The sequence below is a fragment of the Argiope bruennichi genome, chromosome 6 (genome assembly GCF_947563725.1).
Source record: "Argiope bruennichi chromosome 6, qqArgBrue1.1, whole genome shotgun sequence".
Classification (NCBI taxonomy): domain Eukaryota; kingdom Metazoa; phylum Arthropoda; class Arachnida; order Araneae; family Araneidae; genus Argiope; species Argiope bruennichi.
The window spans coordinates 12453906-12478543 of NC_079156.1; the positions used below are offsets into that span (position 1 = coordinate 12453906).

Here is a 24638-nt window from a genome sequence, read left to right on the forward strand (position 1 = left end):
CCAAATTCATTTAAATTGGTTATGAAGTGCAGGCATATAATCCATGTCCCTATTATTTTATAAAATACTTCGTCTAAAATCTAATATTTACAACATACACTATTGAATAATTGCCTGAGATAAAATAATGAATTATGCTATTAACGTTTTTGCACACATTACAAATCAAACTGGAATTTATGGTCATAGAATTTCTAAGTTTTACACTTACTTCGCTTTTCATATGTAATGTAAAAACTTAAAAGATAAGGAATGATGAGTAACTCTGAAAAACTTCAATAAATTCTTCCCTGATTCAAGTAGACTGTCATTAGAGGAAATTTGCATGACAAGAGACTTGCTACTTTTTATTACTTTTTAAAACAAATACTTGATGAATATAATTTGAAACATTGACAAATTTTATTTCATTACTATGTTGCAGAGTTAGTATAACTTTGTTTCCTCATATAAAAGCACTGGCAGTTCTTATGCTTGGAAATGAGTAGCATTACAAAAAAATATTTCTCAAAAGAAAACAGTCAAAAAATTATATATATTATTAAATAGCAAAAAAAAAAAAAAAAAAAAAATTGTAATTTTAATTGTCTGAATAACATTTAAAAAATTATTGATGGTATCTTTTTACGATGAATTACTTTTAATTAAGCCTTTAAAGGGTCATTTTTTTCTAGTCATATGTTTAAAAATTTTTAGGCTTGAAATTAGAATAAGAAAAGGGATTCATTTAGCTTATTAGATAAATTTAATTTGATTAATTAATAATTAAGTAACAAATTAAGACATCATTTTGTGTAAGATAAAGAACTGAAGCATCTAAGTTTCTGTCTTTCTAAAAAATTTGTCAGAACTTATGCCAACTCACATAATTTCATACAAAGATTGATAAATTTGGTGGGAAGCATACTTCCCACGGCCCTAGAAAGGGTTAAAGAAAATAAATATTTATTGAGGGCGATGAGTTTTAATAGGTGCAATGTGAAAGTGAAAATAGCTAAGAAAAGTAAATCAAGAGGGAGAGGTTTGAGCAAGAGGAAAAAACAGGGACAATATAGAACTGGCTGCAGCATAAGCAACACAGTCAATGGGAAGAAACTCTGATTTACAATATGTCACTTAGCTATTGGGTAATGAATAAATTTTGTTGTCTTTAAAAACTGTTTTGTAAGCAACTCCAATTTATAAACTCTTACAGGTTCATTTTCTTTCTTTGCACCATTTTTGTAAATTATTAAACTTTCCAAAATGATAAAATAACAAGAACAAGTTGTTAAACTATTTTCAGGAGCTACTGAAGCCAGAAAGAATGAGCAGTTATTATATAAAACAATTTTAAAATATAATGATTTTTGAAAAATTAATGATTTTTGATTGTGAAAATATTGTGAATTGTGAAAATATTTTTTATAAAATATCTATTTAATTTCTCTTTAGAAATACTTTTCTAGGTCAGATTAATTTGAAAATACTTTTATTTCAAGACCATATATCTAGCAGCTTTAAATAAAGAAAATTTAGCAACAATAAGGTATGGTGATGATTAACAGATACAACAATTTTCTTCTGCAAAGCGCAATTTCCAAAAACTTTTTAAGTCTTAGACCCTCCAAAATTACATTTGTGTGAAGCAATGTTTTTCAATAAAAAATAATTTTAAAAAAATCTATTATAATTAGAATTCCTGGAAAATTCAGTCATATAAAAATATGCAGTAGAAATAGTCAATTTAAAATGAAATGTGAAAGAATGAATTATTATTTAAATGTATTATTTACAATAATTATCTACAAAAGTTATGAAAATTTAACTACTAATTACTAAATAAATGAATTCTTTTATATAACTGTATTACTCATTCTTCAATTATTATAAATAATTTTTATTAGTTAAGTAATAATAAATTTTCAGATTTGGCATTATATAAAATTTTTAATCTCTTTGATCAACAGTGATGATGAAAACTGTTGATGGATCTTTTGTCTTCCCCAAAACACAAATGTTTACATGTCTGTTTTAAGTTCACTTAAATAATGACTTTTAAGTAAAAATCATTATCCTTTTGCAGTTTCTTTTTAATTGAACTAGCAATGAACCCAAGAATGGCTAGTATAAATTTCTTATAGATACTGCTTATTATTTCAGAGAAATTTTTAGGACAAGACATTTATTTTTCTCTTTAAATATTATCATTAAAAATATAATGACAAAAAATTGATTAGAAGATATGCCACATAAACATTTTTACATAATTTTTAATTTGTTTTTAAGTTTTCTGAAAAAAATTTCTTTTTATCCTATTTTTTTTATTTGGTAAGCAGTGATTTTTTTTAATAATATCATAAAGAATTGTTAATTATTGTCTTTTGTTTATGGTAATAAACAAAATAGTAAATAACAACCCTGATAGTTATTTACTATTTGAATACTAATAGTAAAAACAATTATGATAGTTGTTTATAAATAAATACGTTATTTCACACAATCTTTGAACTGATTTCTTTCAATTATACTAATTTTTAATGCTTTCAATTATCATCATTGGAAAAAAATAGTTTTTACTTTCTTTACAAAATTTTAAAAATATATATTTTTGGTGAAATAAGAGCAACTCACTTTCTTGATAAAAGAAAAACTCAACATAACTTCTTAAATTTTATGTCAACCAAAAAGAAAATTATTACAAACTTCAATAAAAATAGGCAGTAAAACCTGATTAAAACATTATAGTTCTCAATAAAATAAAAAGCTTTAAAAATTTATAAATGTAATAATATATTTTTAGAAACAGATTAATGCAACTATATACTAAAAAAGTTGCAAGCTTCACATTCTGTAATTTTTCCATCAATATCCTTTCTTCCAATCCACCTCATTTAGTAGTGGCTCCTTTTTTACATATCTCATGTAGTTTTGTGCAATAAATTTGGCAATCTAAAATATTGAGGAAGGAATTAAATATACACATTAGATTACTATGGCAAAATGTAAAAATAAGAAGGGGAAAAAAGGAAGTGAGAGAGGAGAAACAATTATATTTGGCTGAAAGCTTGCAGAACAGCCCTGGCCACATCTTCAGCTTTATCAGAATAAAGAATATCACTGGTGCAGTTAATGTAACTTAGAGTTTTAAGCAACATATGGAAAAGTCTTTAACAAATTACTATTTCATAGAATATGTAAATATCATTATTTGTCAAAAAAAAAAAAAACAGCTAAAAATATAGGGCTGTTTTTTAAAATACAAATAATTCTGTGAAGTAAAGTGGAGAAAATACTTATAAAATTGGAAGAATGGAAAATATAAAATAGAAATAAAATAGAATTGAAAAAGTTTATAAAATTGGGCAAGAAACAAAGAAACTCAATAATGCAATAAAATTAACTCTTCATATATAACTGCAAAGTGTACTCTGTTTGGTTAAAAAGAATGGCAAATTTCAAATAATTAAAGTCATTTTCCAATGTCACAAGCTATGATAAAAGAAAAGTAATTCACATTATAACAATTTAATAAAAATCACATATCTTCCCACAAAATACATTCACTCCAGATCACATATAAATAATCCTTTTTAGAAATAAAATATAAAAATGTAACTTATCATTAAATGCCTTTACATATAATATTGTGAAAAAAAAGACAAAATATTAAATATGAGATTTTTACAAATAAACCATAAAAATAAATTCATACATATTTATTAAAATTGTGCTGCTACTTACACCTTCTATTCTAGGAATAGCTCCAATGTGAGGGGTGATATAAACCTATAAAAGAAAGATAATTGCACAGTTATATATATATATATATATATATATATATATATATATATATATATATATATATATATATATATATATATATATATATATATATATAGAAGCATGTTGCAAATTGTTCAATAAAAAAGGAAATTCCAACAAACCTCAGGAGTGTTCCATAATGGATTGTCTGGTGGCAATGGTTCTACTTCAAAAACGTCTAAAATAGCTTTAGATATCCAGCCTGCTCTAAAAAAAATAAAAAAATAAAAACAGTTTTAATAATGACTGCAAACCAGGGAGATAAGAGGTTACATTTAGTGTGTAAATTAAATATAAAACTTTGATTCATTAATTTATTAATTGGACATAACAAGTATTATAAAAATTCACATAAAGAATAAAATTAAAAACCTTTTAAAAAATTCACAAAGTAACATTTTAAAACTAATATTGTTTATTTTAAATTCAGAGGATTTCGTTTCACTTTTTAATATATGCAATATGACACCTTTTAAGGTGAGCAAACAATAAACAAAACATTTGATAGAAAAAGACATTTAAAAGTAATTAAGCTGATTGAAAGGTTACAAATATTTTCTAATATAGGCATATTATTACTGAAATTTTATTATTTTCAAATATAAAGGGTTACAGATAAAAACTTCCAGATGTACTAAAAAACAACCTTTCAAGAGAATTACGAATCATTTACTGAAAAATCTGGATTTTAAAAAAGAACAAGGAAATTTTTATTCAACAACAGAAAAGAATTAAGACATGGCTTTACTTATGAAAACAAATATACATAGGTAAATCATGTAATTTAGAACTTGATAATCCAAATAAAAGCATAGAATAAATTTAAAAAAAGAGCTAATTAGATTGGCTTGATATAGATGAAAATTACATGATTGAAACTGTCAGGTAAAAAGCGAATTTAACTTTACAGGGAAAAAAATCAAAATTAGCAACAATCAAAACTGTTAAAAAAAATGATAATATTTAAGAACAATAAGTAATAGAACTGAAGAAATTTGAAGTATAGCAAAAATTAAGGATAAACATACTTTAGTGCTTTAATTATACTGCTGTCTTTAATAATATCTCCTCTACCAATGTTCATAAAAATAGGTTTCTGAAAAAAACGTTTATTATCAAGCATTCATTAAATATTTAAATTATAAAGCATATTGTCATTACATTTAAAAAAAATCATTTTTATTCATATACTTAAAAGCAACAAACTTTTCGATGTAGTTCACTAAAAATACACACATAATACATTTTGATGCGTAAATAATGGTAATAAGCTTTCAAACGGTTTAATATTTCAGAAAATGTTCAGTATAAATCATTAGTTAAATTTTTTGAGTTTATCTATATTTTAAAAATTTTTGTTTACCTTTTTTTTACATGCCAAAAAAAGATAAGATTATACAAACAATTTTTCACTCATATCTTGATATACTAAATTTTTGAAATTCCCTAATTTTGGATTTCTAATCACTATGAAAATGTTTAAAAATTTATAGAACTTTAATATCAAGCTAATTAATTTCTTTTAATTTAATTCCATATAATTATGCACATCACCCAATGATTTTAAAAGACACTTTTTATGAGATTTCATTATAATTATAATGATAAATAATGAAATTTACCAAAAAGTAGAAAATAATAAAAAATTAAAAATGCTTTATTAGTGTAATAAAATTAGAACAGTTTAAAATTAAAAATTTGGAGGTTAAAAAAAATCATAAAAGTATGAGGTACTGAAAACAATATTATATATATATATATGTTATGAATTTTTAATGCTGCTTAGTTGCCAGTATAGTTAGCTCCATAGTAAGGCAGACAGTTTTGCACACAGTTCTGATGGATGCTGTGTCAAAGATTGGCACTGACAATGAATTTGGCGACAAAATTTAAGATTCCAGAAACAACAAGAATTATTAGAATGCAGGTTATTATGACTTTTCTAAAAATTTTCCTGCTCTGTCATGGAAACTATGAAGTGACAGGAGACAGAATTGCAGTCAGTTGATAGTGAGCAAGTTCAGAGTATGAATAATTATGCAAGGTTTCTCTCTCATGAGCTCTTTTTTAACACTTTGTGCTATGGTAATTGTTTATTACTGATCTTTTGCTTGTATGCAGATATTTATTACAAGTGCTATTTTATGTATTCTTTGTTTGTATTTTGTGAAGTAAAACCACAAGGAAAAAAAGTTTTATAAATCGTTATTAAGCCTGTTGGATTCTATTAATCATATAATCAATGCAGCAGTACCATGATTTTCTGAATTTACATAACAATATATATTAATACACTAATAAAAACCTAATTTTAAAGATTTATTTATCATTATTAATCAATATTATTAATCAAGTTTAATAATCAAAAATTATTAATAAAAATAATGAAATTTTTAAAACTCTTATTATTTATTTAAAAGCTAAAATGATCAAATCAAAGAAAAATAAAACATCTAGTAACATCTCCTATAAATCCATAAGGCGCTAACCAAAAGTTCAACTAAAAAAAAATTCTTATGAAAAATTAGAAGAATTCAAAGAATCAGAATTAAAATATTATTGTATAGAACACTCCACAGAAGGAGGGGGGGGGGGAGAGAAAGAAAAAACAGAGATCATAAAAATTAAGACTCAGTAACTGACATTTTAGAAACATGGAAAAATAAACAATGCAAAAAAAAGTAACACTATTTTTTTAATTCAAAATTTTGTTTATTAGCACTAACTAAAATTTATCTTCAGATTTAATATTAACTTCAGAATAAGACTGAGGTTTCTTGCACTGTTGTACCACTTATACTCATTATTTGTAATTATTTGTTATGCATCATGACTATGAACACAATTTTATACAACAGCTTCAATATGTTTATACTAGATATTGGTTGCCTATTCTTCCCTACAATTAATTCTTAGAATTTTTTTCCATTATTCATTTCTATATGTTGTGCATCCCACTGTATACAGTATATTTTATTTAATATCTCAAATTATATTTGTTAAAACCTAAGGGCAAGGGGATTTACATATCGTGGGGACAACATTGCAGCATCTACAGGCCCCAAGTATTAGTAGTACATTTATGTCATTTCTTAAAACTAAATATGATAAAATAAGGTCACACACCAAATATTTTTTACACTTACTTAACTATAAATGTGGATAAAGGCAAAAAAAAAAAAAAAAAAAGTGTCAAATCATTTTTTTTTTTGTCACCATTGCTTGAATAGAAGCTGACAATCCTAATTGACAAACATTTCTTGGAAAGGAAGAAAGAAAATAGCAATACTGTTTTTTTTTTTCATTAACAGATAGCAAGTAGAAAGTCTATTCAAAAATTAATAAAACCAAATGTCAACTAAAATAAATGACAAAGATTTAATATCAAATAACTGGTACCTCCTTCACGCATGATGAATATGAATGCTATTTTTTCTAAGCAAATAATTCTTGATTTTAATTTTCTGGGCAAGTACATAAATTAATGAAACAAACCTTCTGACAATTTTTCAAAACATCTCCATCTAAAAGTCCTTCAGTTTCTGGAGTGCTTGGAAGAACATTAACCAAGTAATCACATTTCTCCAGAACATCATTTAACTCTGTAGTTACTCTATTTGAATGAACAAGCATAACATTAGTATTTCTCTAAAAGATATTCAAATTTTATTTGATAATATGTCAGTGGCATAACTAGACAGCATGGGACTTTTGACGCATGTTTACAAAAATTGAACACATTGCAAAACTAAGAATAAGCAGTGGGAGTAAACTTCCCAAGACTTTTTCACATACTCTCTAACAGAGGTGTTATCTTGCATCTCCAACTAAATATTTTGGTCCTTCCTGCATTGCATAACATTGACATATGATAGTTACGAAATATTAACATTTGATTTTAAAGGATTCTATAATTTCAAAAGTATTTTTGTGTTCAAATTAACACAAATGTGTGTAAATTAACAATATTTTATAAGCAATTTAAAAATGTTTATTTCATGATAAAAATATCAATTAAAAGACAACGAATGTTATTAGAGAGCTATAATTTAATGCTGCCCAATTTTAATGTTTGATTTCTTCGCTTTCTTAAAACTGATATACCAAACCAGTCATGAATAATTTAAACTTAAAATGTATCTTTTTGTATCTGAAACTGTCATTCCATTATAGTATTCTGAAATCTGTGTGATGATTTTTAGCTAGTTATTGAGATATTAAATAGAAGTCTAGAAATGCAATTAAATATATATAGTTTAAATCATTCAATTTTTGTAACTATACATGTATGAAAAAAGTCATGCCAAAATATATTTATTTTCCAATCTTGGATAGTGAAAAATTAGAAATGTCTATTCCAAAATTTTTTAATGCAATACAATTGTAATATCTCAGGTATGTCCTTAAGTCAACTGCTCCCTGGAAATTGTCAGTTCATGCTCTTATAGTTATGCTACTGTCAAGACTTAAAGAATACATTACTCATCATAGTTATTTGTAGGACCATCACTCCGAGAACTTCGGACAAACACTAATACACTACAACCAGCTTTCTTCAATAAAGAACTCACTAAAAACAAGACATTTATTTCAATTTTCATAAATGGATGTGATATTATTTATTATTATCTAATACAGGAAAAACAAGATATTTTTAGACAAAAGCAAAATGTTTTTCAAAAAAAAAAAGTTCTGATTATTACATTTAAAATAACATGCAGAAATAAAATTTTTATCAGAAATCATTTATTTGAAAAATATTTATAGTTTAGAAAATCAAAAATTATGAAATATTTGTACTATAATATGTATAAAAAAGCAACAATATTTTAAATATAATTTGAAATGGTCTACATCTGTTTAAAAATAAAACTTTTATCTATCTTAAAAAAAAAAATGTATCATAAATAATTATATGCAGAGGGAAAAATTATAGCTGGATAATAGCATTATTTTCACTTGGATTATTTTTAAAAAGTCATCACATTTAAACAAAATTTAATCAAAATCTAATAAATGACTAAATTTCAACCATCAAATTCATAAAAGCAGCATTCTAAAAGTAAAATGAAAGCATCTTGTTAAAAACATCTTTAATGCTTTTTTAAACCTTATTTCATATTTAATTAATACATATAACAATAATCTATTATATTGCTAATATTGCTCGAGATTATATATATTCTTTGCAACATTTTTAACTGTCTTATACAAAATTTTGAAATCAATTATAAAACAACTGCAATGAAAATTTTTAATTTCTAGTTTGTTACTGATATAACAAAATATAACACAACACATTCATCTCAATTTTTAAAAAAATCCTGTAGGCATTTAAAAAAAAACATTATCAGAAAAATTATTAAATAACTTGACTGGTTTTAGTTTCTTCTAATTTCTATAATTATTCTGATTTTTATTATCAAAAATAGACTTAGATTCTATTTCTGATTATCAAAATCAAATAGAAAGCATTGATATTTGAAAATAAATGCAAAACAAGAAACCAATCCTTTTGCCTAATCCTTTGTAATAATCCTAATTAGAAACATTAAAAAAAATGGTATCAGCTTATTGTTTAGATTTTTGAGATATGTATTCATTAGGTTGCTCTATTTTCAATTTTCCAAACAAAATTTTCTTTAGTTTTTAAAAGCATTTTCAAAAAATAGTTTTTGTTGTTCATATTCTATACACTGAAAAATAATATGCTCTAAATTTTCTTCTTGCTTGACACTACCGCAAAGGGGAGGAGTTAGGTGATAATGAAAAACTTTGACTTTGATTGGATACATCTTAGTTTTGGTTCAGAAACATGTCAGAATAACTTGCTTTAACCATTGTACAGTATTAAAATATATTGGGTTTTGATATAAGATGCATAACTTTTTATAATATTTGGAATGCTATTAGGTTGTACAAACTGCATTTTATATATCCCCTTTTTATTTTTAAGATAATGGATGATATCATGTAATGAAATCATTTAGAAATACTAAGATTGTACAAACAAGTTAATATTTTTTTTTGAGGGGTGGGAGAAAGGGGCAATTTCCAGAGATATCAGACACATACAAAAACTGATAATATGTTTGAGGATTGTAGGGTTTGCAAAACAAATAAATTATTGGTTGATTAGATGCACTGCTTAATGAAATAGTAACTGCATGCAGGATTGGAAGGACCTCCCAGTGAAGTAGCAGTTGTAGGAAGAAATAGATCCTGAGGCAAATTCTCCTGTATTAATATTTGTAGTACCAAATGAATATTTATAATTAGACTAGGATGCACTGACCGCTTGAATTGTTTTAATCATCCAATTCTGAAGTTTACAGTTCTGATATAAATCTTTGATAAATGTATATTTTGGAATTGAAAGGGTAGAGAAAATATTTTGATAATTTAATTGAATTTTGGAACTTGTAGGCATACTGAGTTTTTTGAAAAATGTTCTAGAAATTTTTAAAAGCAAGTGGGTTTTCTCAGTCTTGTTGGCCATAAAGAAGATATTTGAATAATGCAATAAAGGGGGTGACAGCTAAGGTTTTAACTTTCAGCCAGCACTGTAAAGTGAATATACAGAAGTGTTTTAAGTGGATTGGATTGCTTAAATTTAGGTAGTCTGCCTGTGGAACATAGAATGTGATATAAGGTATCCAAAAAAAAAAAAAAAAAAAAAAAAAAAAGATTATTTTTGTTTGTAGCTTTGAAGACATATCATCTATATGACAACTTGCTGCTTATTGCTGAGTTTATTATTTTAATTAAATGAATGAACTATCTCAATTTTTAATCCATTGAAATATTAATGCTTCCTAAGGTTTTTTTTTTTTTTTTTTTTTTTTTTTTGCAAATTAAAACAAAATTTGGAATTAAGTTATATTGGAAAAAATATAGTCCAAGAATTTTGCTATTTAGTTTTGACAAATTTTGATATTATTTATTTTAAGATGATATCTGGGAAGTACAGCATAATTTATTCAAAATAAACAGTCAAAAGAAAAATATTCAAACACAAACCTGAAGCTCCTAATTTCCCAGCACCTAAAACACCAATAGTAAGATCACTTAACACACGAAAATCAGGAAAAAATGGTCTAGACCTGTAATAGAAATTAAGTATGGAAAAAATAAGTCCAAAGATTATTATCTATGACACAATTCATTTCATAACTAATGTAGATAAAAGATGAAAGCTGAGAAAATTACATTTTACCACAAAAGCATTTAGTTTTACAGCAAGATAATTCATATGTATTGAGTTAGTCAATATTCAATATTCACAATATTCTAAGAACTTTCCAAATTTGACAAAATAGTTTTCCCTAACATGAGCATAAAAAAAACTTTCCTTTAAAATTAAAAAGAATTCACAAAAAAAATTATAATAATAAAGCAATAAATAACTTAACAAGATTCCCATTCAATTTCAGAATTATTTTTCCTAAATTTTCACAATATTTTGAAGAAACTGTTTATAATAATTTCATACAGCTTTCAGCATATACAACATGAGAAAACAAAAATAAATAATAATAATAATAATAATAATAGAACTTAATAACAATTACTTAGACACACATCTAAAAAACAAAAGAATATGAATGACTGAATTATTCCCTTTTAATTACATGGAAAACCATTCACTAATCTATGTTAAAAAACATTTCATACAGAAAAAAATGCAATCAAAATTTTCCAAGACTTCGAAACAAAAATGAAATTCAGTTCTAGATTATATAAGATAACAGTTGCAAACTCTGCCTGATCTATGAAGACTTTTAACAGCAGACTTCTAAGCAACAGTTACTAGACAGTTAGACAACTTAGATGAATCGGTCCAAATTTTCAACTTTTCATGACAGCCCAATTTAGAATAAAGTACCTCATACTATAAAAATTTTTATTATAAATAAATCCTTTTATTTAAATAAATCATTAATTCAGGCTGCCACTCAAATCTGGGGGAAAAATCCTGAGTTTTCCTTGTATATATACACAATATAAGAGGAAAAGCATGAACAGTACTTATGTATTAATTATAATGGAATAACAATACTCCATAGTTTTAATGAGTGGAAAAAGCAAGGTTTTTCAATAAACATGGATTTAAACAAGATATAGTTTTTAAAAGCATTAAAATTCTTGGGTATGTATTTAAATATTTTTTTATAGTATTCTTCAAAAACATAAAATATTCTGCTAAAAAGCCTCTTTTTCTTCAGTTTCAGTAGCTCCAACTAGTAATAAAGTAGTTTGTAATCACTATCCCAACACTGGAATTTTTTCTTAGCCTTAGACTTTTAGGATCATCAAGCTCTATCAAAAATGTGTCTAATGTTTTTTGCTTCTTCGATTATGCTTCTTTTGCCAATGTTTTTCATTAATTGTTTAACAAAAATGAAAACATTGGCAAAATATAAGAAAGTTATTATATTTCTTATAATATCTTCATAAAAGCAACACACCATTAGTTCAGATGTCTGAATTTTTTAAAGAAATGGCTGCTATAAGAGAAGCAATATAAGATATGCTTATATTAGCAATATAAGAGAAGCTAATTTTAATCTGAGAAGAATTCATTTATAATATTGACTCTTGTGGCAGATCCAGGAATTTTATAATTATTATTGAAATTCATGTTTTCTTTACACAGTCGAAAACCTTTGGGGCACTTTTGCAAACACAAATATTTTCTGCCTAGTGGAAAGAACAAAACTTCAATGAAAATTCAGAATGACAACTTTTAAGAAATCAGCACATCTCGCTGGACTATCTTTAAATATTCTATACATTGTTGTTAGAGTAACACCTAATTTCCATTCAGCAGATTTATGTTCCTACAAATCTGCTCAATGAAGTATGCAAGTATCAAGATCTAAAATTTTAGTCAGTTTCACATGAAAGTCCTTTTTTAACATGTTTTAAATTTTTTACATTTGGTTCGTCCATACTAATTTGTAAAAGTAACTATAAGTCCAAACTTGATATAACCTATCTAAAGTTCTCAAACAATTCTTGAGCACTGGTATGCTTTAAAAGTAATGAATTCTAATAACTTGTGGAGACTCTATTGGTCGATTCACACCAATATCTTACAATAAGACCCATTTGGTATTTTTGTGAAATGCAGTTCAAAACTTCATCAAAGCATGTTAAAAATTTTTCATTGTTTAAAGATTTCCTAGGAAATTGTTGAAAACATGGGGCTAATCCATGATATATTTTGCCTATTTCAATATCAGTAAACATATATGAAAATAGTTCAATATATCATTGATTACATTGAAGGATGAATGTGATGCCATAAGTTTTAATGCTCATAAAAGTTCAGCTTTAAATGATTGTTCTAGAAATAAAAAATTTAAAAAAAAATCTTGGAGATCAAATTTTACATGTCTTTTTTTTCCTGCATTCCTTTTAGATACAAAGTCAAATATCAATTATGACTTTTTTGAACAGGCACAATTTTGTGTTTCCTCTTTTGGCATGATTAATATGTACCCATTTCCCCATATTACTTAGCTTATTATCTTCTTAAGCAAAAGGTTCAGATATTAACTCATTCAGCAAAGTTAATTAGTTCATATTTTTATCCATCCGATCTGTATTAAATTCGGATTTTAAGCAACTCATTGTTTTAAAAAAATTCCTCAATCTATTAAGCTCACAATTTCTCAAATAAAAAAATTATTCAACAAACATGTAAGTGTAACTAAAGAAGACTGTGATACTTTCGCAAATTGAATGCCGCTATTTCCAGCAGAGTAATTTATTCTATTCTCTCATGCAGTTACAGCAGTCTCCCCCCCCCCCCGAGCCACAATCAAGGAATTCTTATGAAAAGAAAACCGTCTCTGAAATCGAAATTAAACTGAATTATATAGAAAAAAAGGATACAAGTAAAAAGGGTGAATTTCCACAATTATACACAATTACTTCATTTTTGGTGCTAAGGCTAAGATCGTTTATTTTTGTAATGTTCAGAGATTAACATTTTTTAAATGAAAAAAAAAAAAAAAAGAGCTAAGAAACTTATTTCCTATATTTTCCTGACTTTTATGGAATTTTTCATATTTCCCTGCATTATCCCTATTTCTGGATAATTTTTAAATTCAATGTATTTTCACGGTTCTCCCGATGCAATAGCAACCCTGCAATTCTTCTTATCAAATTTTACTAAAATAAAACATTGACAACCATATTTTAGTGAATAATGAAAGTTCATAATTGTCTGCAAACAATTTATAAAAAATGTTGGCTTATATAATTGTTGCTAAAATATCCAGCCAAATAGCAGAGATTTTAGAGTATTAAAATAGGTATTAGGAAAACAAGAAAGGGGGGGGGGGGAAAACCAAACACATCAACATTAAAATGAAATAAAGAAAAATGCAAAGCAAACTGGAGATTCCTTCCTTACGATATTTATTGTAGCTTAATTTTGATGGTACCTCATTGACTTAGCTATTATTTTATTTTGGAACTCATATATATATATATATATATATATATATATATATTCTGCCTTTATTATAAATTCTTCTTTCCACAAAATAAACATTAATATTTATTATTTTTCCCCTCTAGTCTTAAAAATATTTCGTAATATTATGACTACTATGAAATTTTGCATTCAATTTTTCTCAAATTTGCTACAAGATAGCTCCACTGATATGGTACCAAAATTAATTAACTAAGGTCTGAAAATATCAAGAGAGTAATGTTATATAATGTAAAGAATATACAAGTAGACAATATCTCAAAACTTTAACAAATATGGAAGTGAAGAAAAAATTATTCCAAAATCCAGTCTTTGTAAACATAAATAAGCCAAGTTAAATAAAAATATGAAGAAATATAGCGGATGCTTTACCATGTAGCAGTTTTCTGTGCATCATGATACACGTAGAAGCCTCTTTCAATATTAATTATCTGAGCAATGACATAATTAGACATGAGTTCACCGAAATATGGGTCTACATATCTTGTCAGAGTAAAATTAGGTGGTGGCTGAAAAAAAAAAAAAAAAAAGAATAATTTAAGACCTCTAAAATAATTTTTTAAATGCTATATTATGTTTATAATTATATGCAGATATAAAACAAAATAAAAACTGTAAAATCTGCATTTCTTAAGAAGCTATTTTTGCAAAATACGATTTTAAAAATTCCAATTTTATATTTTCCAAAATTAATTATTACATTATAAGTGGTTTGTAGTTAATTTAATTTTGCATTGTAAACCTCACAAACTTAAATAAATAGAAAATAATTAAGTTGAAATCTTTACATTTTTTCCTTGTTCCTAATTGAATTAAGTCACATAGTTCTTTAAGGATATTTTTTAACTTGAAAAATTGTTTGTAAAATTATGAAATTATAAAAGATTAGATAATTTTCTAATAAACAATTGTTAATTTTCCAAATAATCAATTACTTTAATTTAAAGATTTTTAGATGGAAATAATGATTTCTTTATTACAAAAAATAAAATTTGAAATTCTTTAAAAAAAAAAAAAAACCTGGAAAAATATAATGAAGTTTAAAAAGAAGTTCTTTAAGGCATTTCGGAACAAAATAGAAAAGAAATAGTTGATAGCTTACTTGGTTTTATTTGTTTCATTTTTTCCCACAAAAATCACAAAAGTAACAAAACTGATCCCCACAAAAAGTTCATAACAATATCAAAGTAATAATATAACAACATTAGTCAATTAATGTAAAAATATACTTAATACAACATTAAAACAAATAAAATGGCTATATAAAATTTGATAGAAAAATGAAAAAAAAAAGTATTATAAAAGGTCTTACTATGTCAAATTGACAAGATGTTAGATCTTATTCTAGCACAAGATCCTTTTATAGGATAAACTGCACCTAAGCTTAAGGTTCAGAGATTCTTAGCTTAAGGTTAATTGCTGGAAGAGCATGTAGATTCAAAAAGTTTTCCCAAAATGTTAGCTATTACCTGTACATCATAAACATCCCTTCCATCCTTTTTGAGATATGAAAAAGGAGAACCTGGGTAGATTCCATCAGGTTTTGTAATATTAGACCACATTTCTCCAGCAATAATAGAGAATTCCTGAGACAAAATTTATCCAGGAACCTCTTTGACTACATTGTCGAATTGAATATGCAAGGATTTTTGCTCATTGAAAAGACATAAGATTCAATATTGTAAGGCACCATCTAACTTTATCCCATGCCCATTTTTCTTTTTGCTGGGCCTTAGTACAATTCAAATCCTGTCATGGGCTTTGATGTTCGGCATAATTATTTCTAGATTTTGGAATGCATGTATTTGTACCAACAATCAAAGTATGAGTTAATAAATTAACCACATTTATGTCTTCAATATTTATCAGGTCTCTTGTCATGGTAGCTCGCTCTTGCCAAGAAACCCTTCCATGAGCTTTGGAGATGCATATAGATGAGCATTGCAACAAAGAGCCATTTAAACAGACAGATTCAATGAAAATGGGGAAATGATCACTCTCTACTTGATCTTTCCCGACTCTAAAATTGAAATTAGTAGCTAAAGATACAATAAAAAAGAGCAAGATCTATAGAATGAAATTTTCTGTTCCGTTGATGAAAATATGTATGTTCACCATTATTCAATATACAGAGAGAGTGGTCATTGATAAATTCTTCTATCTCCCTTCCTTGAGCATCAACCGACTCCTTTCCCTAGAATGGGTTGTTGCCATTGAAGTCGTCCAAAATAATGAAGGGAGGTGGTAATTCCTCACACAGCTTATCAAGCTATTTACAAGAAATGGGAACAGAGGAAGGTAGATATTGACTGATGGGAGTATGGAAACACTCTCAGCTACAGCTTGCAGGTTGGTATACAAAGGAATAACAGAGGATTACCTGCCATGTGAAATGAGTATAGTAACATCTCTTGAAGCTCTGTGAACGCTGTTATTATAATTTGAACACCTTTTGATTTTAGCCATGCTCATTGGTTTCAAAAAAGTTTCTTGCAATTTGATACAAACTGGATGTTTCTCAAAAATCAGATATTTGTTGGGCTCAAGTCTGTGACAAAAACCGTAACAACTCCAACAAAAAAAATATTGGTGGGCTTTTTTTTAGTTTTTACTTGCAGATTCAATATTTGATATTCAAGTGCATTCATCCACCTCGCCTGTCGAGGATGCCAAATCCCCAACTTCACAGGTCAACACTTTATCTGATCTAAAGATCTGTAGTGGTAGTGTCACTGTTCCTGCTTTTATTGATGTTCATTTGTTAAAGAAAATCATCTTCACCATAATTTCCTGCATATAATATGTGGATTATCTGTTAGAAAAAAAATGAAAATCATCACTAATAATCTGTCACTATGGATATTCCACCGTATAATCCGCATATTATATGATGGTGAAGATTATCTGCTGAATTTTTTTTCCATCATGGCTAAAAGTAGCACCTGCGGATTATACTCAGAAAATTATAGTAGTTAAAGGTCAATGTGGAAGTGTGGCAGATGCCTGTTTTTCAGTAAGTATTAAAAAATGGCATTTTTTTGTCTTTTGTTTTTTTCTGGAGGTCAGATTTTGCCTTTTTTGAATTTTTAGACGATTTGTGAATTTGTTTGGGATATGTGTTTGATGTTGAAGGAATAGAAGTCATGACAGATGATTTTTCCAATTTAGAATGCTCGGTAAATTTGTTTGTTCTGCAACAAGTTTTCTCCAGAATTTTTAGAAAGTTTTGAAGTTATTTTTGGGAATATACTTGGGCAAAGAATTTTACTAGATACTGAGAGATACTTTGTATCCTAATGAACTACTCACACTCTCAAAGGATTTTTAAGAGTTCAAGCATATGAAATCCCTTCTTTTCGTGCAAGCTTATTAGGATTATTGTTGCCTCTGGAGATTATACATTTTGCTTAATTTTAACAGACAAAAATCTCTTTTTTACTGTTTCATTTTGGGCAATTTCTTGAAAAAGTTGGATGAGGTCAAGAGCAGTTTATGCATTTAAGTGTATTAGACCTACTAGAATTTGTGTCATGACTGATCTCAGCACATTTCACTCTTGTTGGTATACCATAGAAATTTGCATGAACGTGCCAGAATCTTTGACACTTAAGCCATCTAAGAGGATTTGGCATATATTTACAGACATTGCAATTTCTATTACCAGCTCAGACAAATTTGGGTGCTTCACTTATAAAAATTAAAACAACATACTGGGTATTTTTACGTGGCCACCATATCTGATATTTATTTTATGTGCAGCACACGTCTTTTGATTAATAAATTTTGCAACAATTTCAGATTTCAATGTTTGAGCTGAAATAATACTGCGAGAAAAGTTCAGAGATTGATGAAGTGAGACTCTTATTAATGGACTGAATTAATTGTTAAGATCTGCAGCTTGGGTAGGATTTGCTATCTTGATTTCCAAATTGCAAGAACATAATTTTTTGACATTCTTCACTTCACCAATTGTTGACACAACAAATTTGTGAACCATAAATGGTGAAACATTGGTATTGCATACCTTGACGTAAGTGATGACACTTTTCTTGGCAACACAAGAAATTTATTATATTTGAAGGATTATATGATCGATGACTATTTACATTTGTAAAATTAAATTTTGACTTAAATTTACGCTCATTTCTCAAAGTTTCCACCAGAGCTCCTACAAATGCACATGTTTACCAATATCAGTCACTGACTTCCACACAACTCTTTATCACCTTTCTGCCATGAGGCTAGAACAACTACATGAAAGTTAGAGGCATGATAATTGTGAAAGGTATTATTGTGCATAATGAAGAAAATGGCATCAATAGTAACATCCGTGCGATTAAAAGGAACTATGCAAGACCAAAATAATTCAGGTCATGATGCCACAGTCCACTATGGAGCCTAACAAGAGAAGGCAGCCACTGCCTCTTGGTAACTCCAGCCTCAGTGTGGCACTTACCTAGATGTTAGACAATACCTACGTGCTCAGAGCTATTTCTGGGAATGTTGACCACTCTTAAAGCTATACCCTGGAAATTGACCACTTTTGCTTAATCCCTAACAATTAAGACATTTAAGTGACCAAGTTACCAACCAAATTGATACACAGGAAATGAACAGCGCTCCATTCATCTAGCAGGTTTTCATGCATGATCAACATGCAAAATTTTTACTGTCCATAAGGAGCATAAATCAGACAGAGTGATGATAGCTTTTCATGGAGAGTTCTTTCCCTTATTATAGAGGAATGTACGCAGAAAATTGAAAGCAGAAGATATAGAGAAGAAGAAACTTACGGAGAGGAAGGATCCTTGGGTACCTCAGGCTTGGAACACTTGTAATTACTTAAGAAGGTAAGCCACTGAGGAGAAGAGTAAAATTGAAAGCTTTGGAAAAATTTTAAATGTTAAAATTCAAATATGGGTATTTTGTCAATGCATGTAGAGAGAAATGTTAAAGCATGATTAAGTGAGAAACATTATTAAGAAATTGTGCAAATCATCTCACCTTGGTCCTATCAACACTTCCCATCAATAATTCTAGTCCTATAAAAGGAGAAGAAAAGAAAATACAATTTTCCTTCATTCTCCATATATACAAGAATAGCAAGTACTGTTAATAAAAATGAATATGTCTTTGTTTATTGCCATACAGAAGAGCTAAATTTTTGACCAGAGCTATAAAATTTGGAAAAACGATAATTTGGAGAATATAGAATGTGTCTCTGATAATGACTTTTAAATTTTTTCTTCATTAATTACAAATTAAATAAAATTTAGACATTTTTCAATAACTTCTAAAAATATTTTTGCAGAAAAATAATCTTTACATTGCTTTAGAGTTCTGCAAATTGTCTTTTAATTATACTTATGTTGCTGCTATGTGATTTCATCTCTTACATTTAATAAATTTTTAATTATGAGTTTCAACAATGCTTCCCATTGTTCCAGTGAAAGTCCAAACTATTTGATTGCTTTAGTATATTTTTAAATAGCAATTTTTCTACTTACTTAAAATGGTTGTTCCTCAGATACTCTTTTTTATCATAAATTTGGAGAATCTTAAGAATAAGGCAAATTTTTTTTTTTTTTTTTTTTTTTTGCGTTGTATTTGTCATGTCATATTTAATGGATATATGAATTATTTATGTTTAGATGTTATCACAAATCTCAAAGTCCTAGGCGATATTTATCTGCACATTTTGCAGGGAAATATCAGTTTAGTTTAATATTTACTAAAACAGCTTGAATATAAAATTTTCTTTAATGCAGTAAGAAGTTATAAGAGCTGACTTTTATTATAAATTAGCTGGCTCTTACCATTTAAAAAGGAACTACATAGCTTTGACCATTTAAGTTTATTTCCAGTAATCTGATCGTATTGAAAAGATATTTATAGTTTTACATGAGTTTATCAAAATAAGAATTAAAAGAAAATTAAAACATATTATATTTAAAATTTGAATTTAAAAATAAATTTAAAACAAAGACAATTCATAGAAAGATTATCTATATTCATTAAACAGAAATCATTTTGTAAAATCATTCAGTAACATTTGATGTTCTGACAGTACCATCACTTTAAAAAAAAAATTTAATGCTCGGTGCAGATTTATTTCACTAAAAGATTTAAATTCAAAATTGCTTAAAAAATGTTTCCACTCAAATTCACTCATTTTTTTCCCTTTTTTTAAAAAGAAAGTTGTTAAAATCAATCAAAGATAATATTCTTTTTTAAAAATGTAGAAATGATAAGAAGGTAATGTAAAATCTGACAATCATTTGTAACTAAAAAAAAAAAAAAAAAACATATGTTATGACACTTATTTTTTATTTATTTTTCCCTATAAATTAACAACAGCATAAATATTCAATATAACAAATTACTACAAAACTCGTGTTAAGCAATAATTTCCACAACAGAAGAAAACTTATATAATATAACTCAAATATCAAACATACATATTTTTCACATGCAAAATTCCAATTCTTACTAGAAAATGTAGCACAAAAATCTGTGATGTGTAAAAAAATCCAGAAATAACTAATTATTCAAAGAGAAAGGTAATTAATATTTTCATCCTAAGTTTGGCTTACTTTACAAGAAAATAGAAAAATAATGCTAATTAACTAATGCATTTTGTTCCATTCATATATTTTCAGTTATATTGAAAATCATTACAATAAGAAACTCCTTAATTAAAAAGTAAAGAAAATACTTACCAGCCCATGTTGTTTGTATCCATTTTGCATTTGGAAGAGAGTATAACATCTCTGATAAATAAGTGCAATCCATGATTAATACTTCAGCATCCTTAATCAAGACTTTTCCCTCATCAGAAAGTTTGATACTTTTATCCCATCGCTTCACTTGATCTTAGAAAAATAAAAATGGAATAAGTATAGGGAATTACAACAATAAAGCAAATTTCAAAACATGATCACACTAAGAATAAATTTGGTCAAATGTGAATCATTCAAGTTTATTTAATACTATTTAACAGAACAAAAATAATATTACAAAAGTTTTAAATGAATCATTTAAAAAAATAAACCTTAATTATTTTTGGAATTCCTGCACTTTTATAGGTGTGGAGAAGGGAACTGGGAACAAAATCTCATTTCAAATAAACAGATTTTTTGATACAATGTTGAAAAATTAATTACTATTAACTAAAATTAATTCATTAATTACTATAACTCTTAATAAAAGTAAATTAAGTAAATATTTTTTTTTTTTTTAAATTCCAATCAAGCCTTATAACTATTTTTCCTTGCAAATAAAGCAAAGAAAAAGTAAAAAAGTTTGAAAACGAAAAAGTGCAGGAAATTTAGTAGCCCTAATTTAAGGAAAGATTCATATATAATATTTAAGGTTACATTCAAATAAAAGTTTGGGAATCGGGATGTAAAGTTATACTATTATATTTTACAACATAATAACAAACTTAAGAGTTTAAAAATGCATTTCATTTATTTTTAAGAGAAAGAAATTTTATTCAAACTATAAAACAAAGAACAAGTATGACAAAAATTAATATTAAATTCGCAATTATTTAAATAAATACAAAATAAAGATTCTGTGTCAAACCTGTTAAAGGTACAACAATCAAGTTAGATTCTTTAGGCAGAAAATTCTTTAAATGCTCTGCAATGTTTGGAAATTTGGATACCAAGTAAATATTAGGAAAATTATTATCCATATCAAACGATTTAAACACTATAATGTTTTACACACAATTACAACTTCTTCAGAAAATCACAAAGCAAACAGCTCTCCAGGTACAGAATAATCAGCTAATACGAAGAAGGAACTTAATATAGTCTAGTGTATTTTGATATGAGCAGCTGCATGCGAAAAAGTGAAAATTCATAAGCAGATAATAACCGGGCAATGTACGATAGCTCGATGAAATCTCAAAACAAATATCAAATCTTATTGAGATCGGAGTTATAAAACTCTCTCATTTAGTCTGATGAATTCGCAGTTATAAAACTCTCTCATTTAGTCTGATGAATTCAGGAAGGAAATATGTCAAACTAGTTTACCTTGTCCTTAAGGTGCTATTCCTGGGACGTGATTGCAATACCAATGAATATTTACACAATTTAATTTTGGAAAGACTGAAAAAAACAATAAGTTTAAATCAAGAAACATAATTTCAAAGAAATTTATCGAAGCGTATCTCCCAAACAACATCTGTTTACTTGAAGTGATTTAGATAGATGAAGGAAAAATTAATTTTATTCGTTCCGAAAACAGAGTTTCACCTCAAGGTAAACTTAATTTCAAAACAAGAACTTTCCGCTAACCTGAAATCTGAAGTTGATCATTGTTGCCATCTTATAACAAATATAAGTTATTTAAATTAAATATTGTTCCTCATAAAATAAAAAGTGGTTGAAGGATTATTTTTCTATCATTCAGATAAAATCAGTTGAAACCGATCCAAAAAATATTAAAAATTGAAATATAATTAAATTTATTAATCATCAATGACAAAATTTATTAATCATCAATGACAAACTAAATTTTATGTAGTATTTTACAGCAGATCGTAGATTGAGCAATAGGTGATGGTGGACATGATATATTTTTACTTTCTTGTTTAAAAAGGACTAGGAGTCAAAAATCATTACGAAAAGAATGGGCAGTGCTTTTTCTTGTTCTTTGTTTGTCGTTCGTTTGATGTGTTTAGATGTGTTGCTTGTTTTTTCTTTAGTCTGATAGAAGAGGAGATCTCGCTGGGGACGTTTCTCTTGTATGTTTTCAAGTGTTGCTTTTCGGTTCTTGTGTTGACTTCAAAGCTGTATTCTAGGGATGACGAATATTTTACAAGCGGTTATTACGTAACCAATATCACAAATACCAGTGATCAATACTTTTCAAAGAAGGGTGAAATTCAAATCCTTGATACTATCTTACTGGTGATATTTTGATTACAAGGAGCAGGATAGAAAGTAACAATCGATAGATCTATCCAAGATTTAACCGGTTTTCATACGTCACAAATTTACTTTTAAAAACCGGGTTTGAAAAACCGTCAAAGCCTACTGGAGACTATACGATTTTATGCAAAAAAGAAAGTTAATAAAGCATTTTGAAAAAATGTGTTTAAATGACATTTGGATGGGCACTAGGGATTTTTTATTTGCTTGAAAACTTCTTCCAAGTAGTGATGATAATTATTAAATTTGTCGCTTATCGTATAATACCATTTGTTATAATTTGAATTTAATGCAGTTGTACATCTTATAAGATTCCTAGTTATTATTTTATTGTATAATCAAATTAGTCTCTTCTTTATTTTTATGAACACAAAAGAATACATGCATTTATATTATTGGCAATGCAGCAGAAAATTTAGCCCGTAGAAAAATTGTGAAAAAAGTTCAAGGCCTTAGTCCTTGTACTGTAAACTCTAAGAACAGTGTATTAGAATAAGATTATTAATGAAAAAAAATTGAAAAATTTTAATACAGTAAAAATTTTATTTTTCTGGAGGTTACAAGAAGCAAACATAGTATTCGCACCATTTTAGTAATACTATAAAATGGTGTAACTATAAAATTTTAGTAATACTATAAAATATCTTAAAAATGGACACACACACACACAAAAAAAAAAAAAAAAAATACACATATTTCCATAGCAGAACAAGAAATAAATTCACTCTATATAAAAATTGCACAAGTATATACATACTTTTTATTTGTTCCATTAATTAAATCTTTCTCCCTAATTTCGAGAAATAATTTTGCAATTAAATGTAATAATAAATTTAAACATTTTTAAAAAATTTATGAGATCGGACACATTTAATTATTAATAACTAGAACCTTGTCAAAGCAAAAATTATAAAAAAATTTTTTTACTGAAGTTTTACGCATTGTTATATGAAGCACATTACCAATTCCCACACAGATATGCTGCATTTTTAAACTACAAGGCATTTTAAATTTTTCTCAGAAATTGGAAAAAAAGAAGGATCTATTTTCTCACAAAGCAAAAATTCGACACGATAAGCAACACTGACACTGCTTTCAGGTGGCTGGAAATTAATTAGCATTCCGACTGGGCGGGAAATCTAAAGAAGGGGGAAGCAATACCTTTTCCCAATTTGTGGCCCTTACAAGTTGTAAACAATGTAGGAAATGGAAAAATTCAATTTTAAAAGAATCATATTTCAGAGCAATGGATAAATATATTACGTCATCCATCCTTAAAAATTAGATTTAAAACAGACATTTTAGAAAAAAAAGTTTATATTTTTTCAAAATACTTTTTAAAAATAAAAAAAGCCTATAAAAGGAATATAAAATTAGTTATGCTT

At 26.9% G+C, this 24638-nt stretch overlaps 1 protein-coding gene across 5 annotated transcripts in view; it reads right to left on the reverse strand.

Moving 5' to 3' along the window:
- Positions 1-2639: 2639 nt before the first annotated feature.
- Positions 2640-24638, reverse strand: part of LOC129973007 (glyoxylate/hydroxypyruvate reductase A-like) — a 36706-nt gene continuing 14707 nt past the window's right edge. The window contains exons 1-12 of one of the 5 annotated variants that reach the window (XM_056087351.1): positions 22513-22589; positions 22354-22428; positions 21028-21180; positions 19313-19350; positions 14681-14817; positions 10825-10907; positions 8287-8374; positions 7300-7417; positions 4833-4900; positions 3927-4011; positions 3724-3768; positions 2640-2931 (exon numbers count right to left, since the gene is read on the reverse strand). In XM_056087351.1, the coding sequence (XP_055943326.1) occupies positions 2845-2931; positions 3724-3768; positions 3927-4011; positions 4833-4900; positions 7300-7417; positions 8287-8374; positions 10825-10907; positions 14681-14817; positions 19313-19350; positions 21028-21100 (822 nt within the window). In that variant the 5' untranslated portion in view covers positions 21101-21180; positions 22354-22428; positions 22513-22589 and the 3' untranslated portion in view covers positions 2640-2844. Of the gene's footprint in view, positions 2932-3723; positions 3769-3926; positions 4012-4832; positions 4901-7299; positions 7418-8286; positions 8375-10824; positions 10908-14680; positions 14818-19312; positions 19351-21027; positions 21181-21895; positions 22316-22353; positions 22605-24638 lie in introns of those variants that run through there. The other 4 variants (XM_056087350.1, XM_056087348.1, XM_056087352.1 and 1 more) reach the window with 4 other exon arrangements.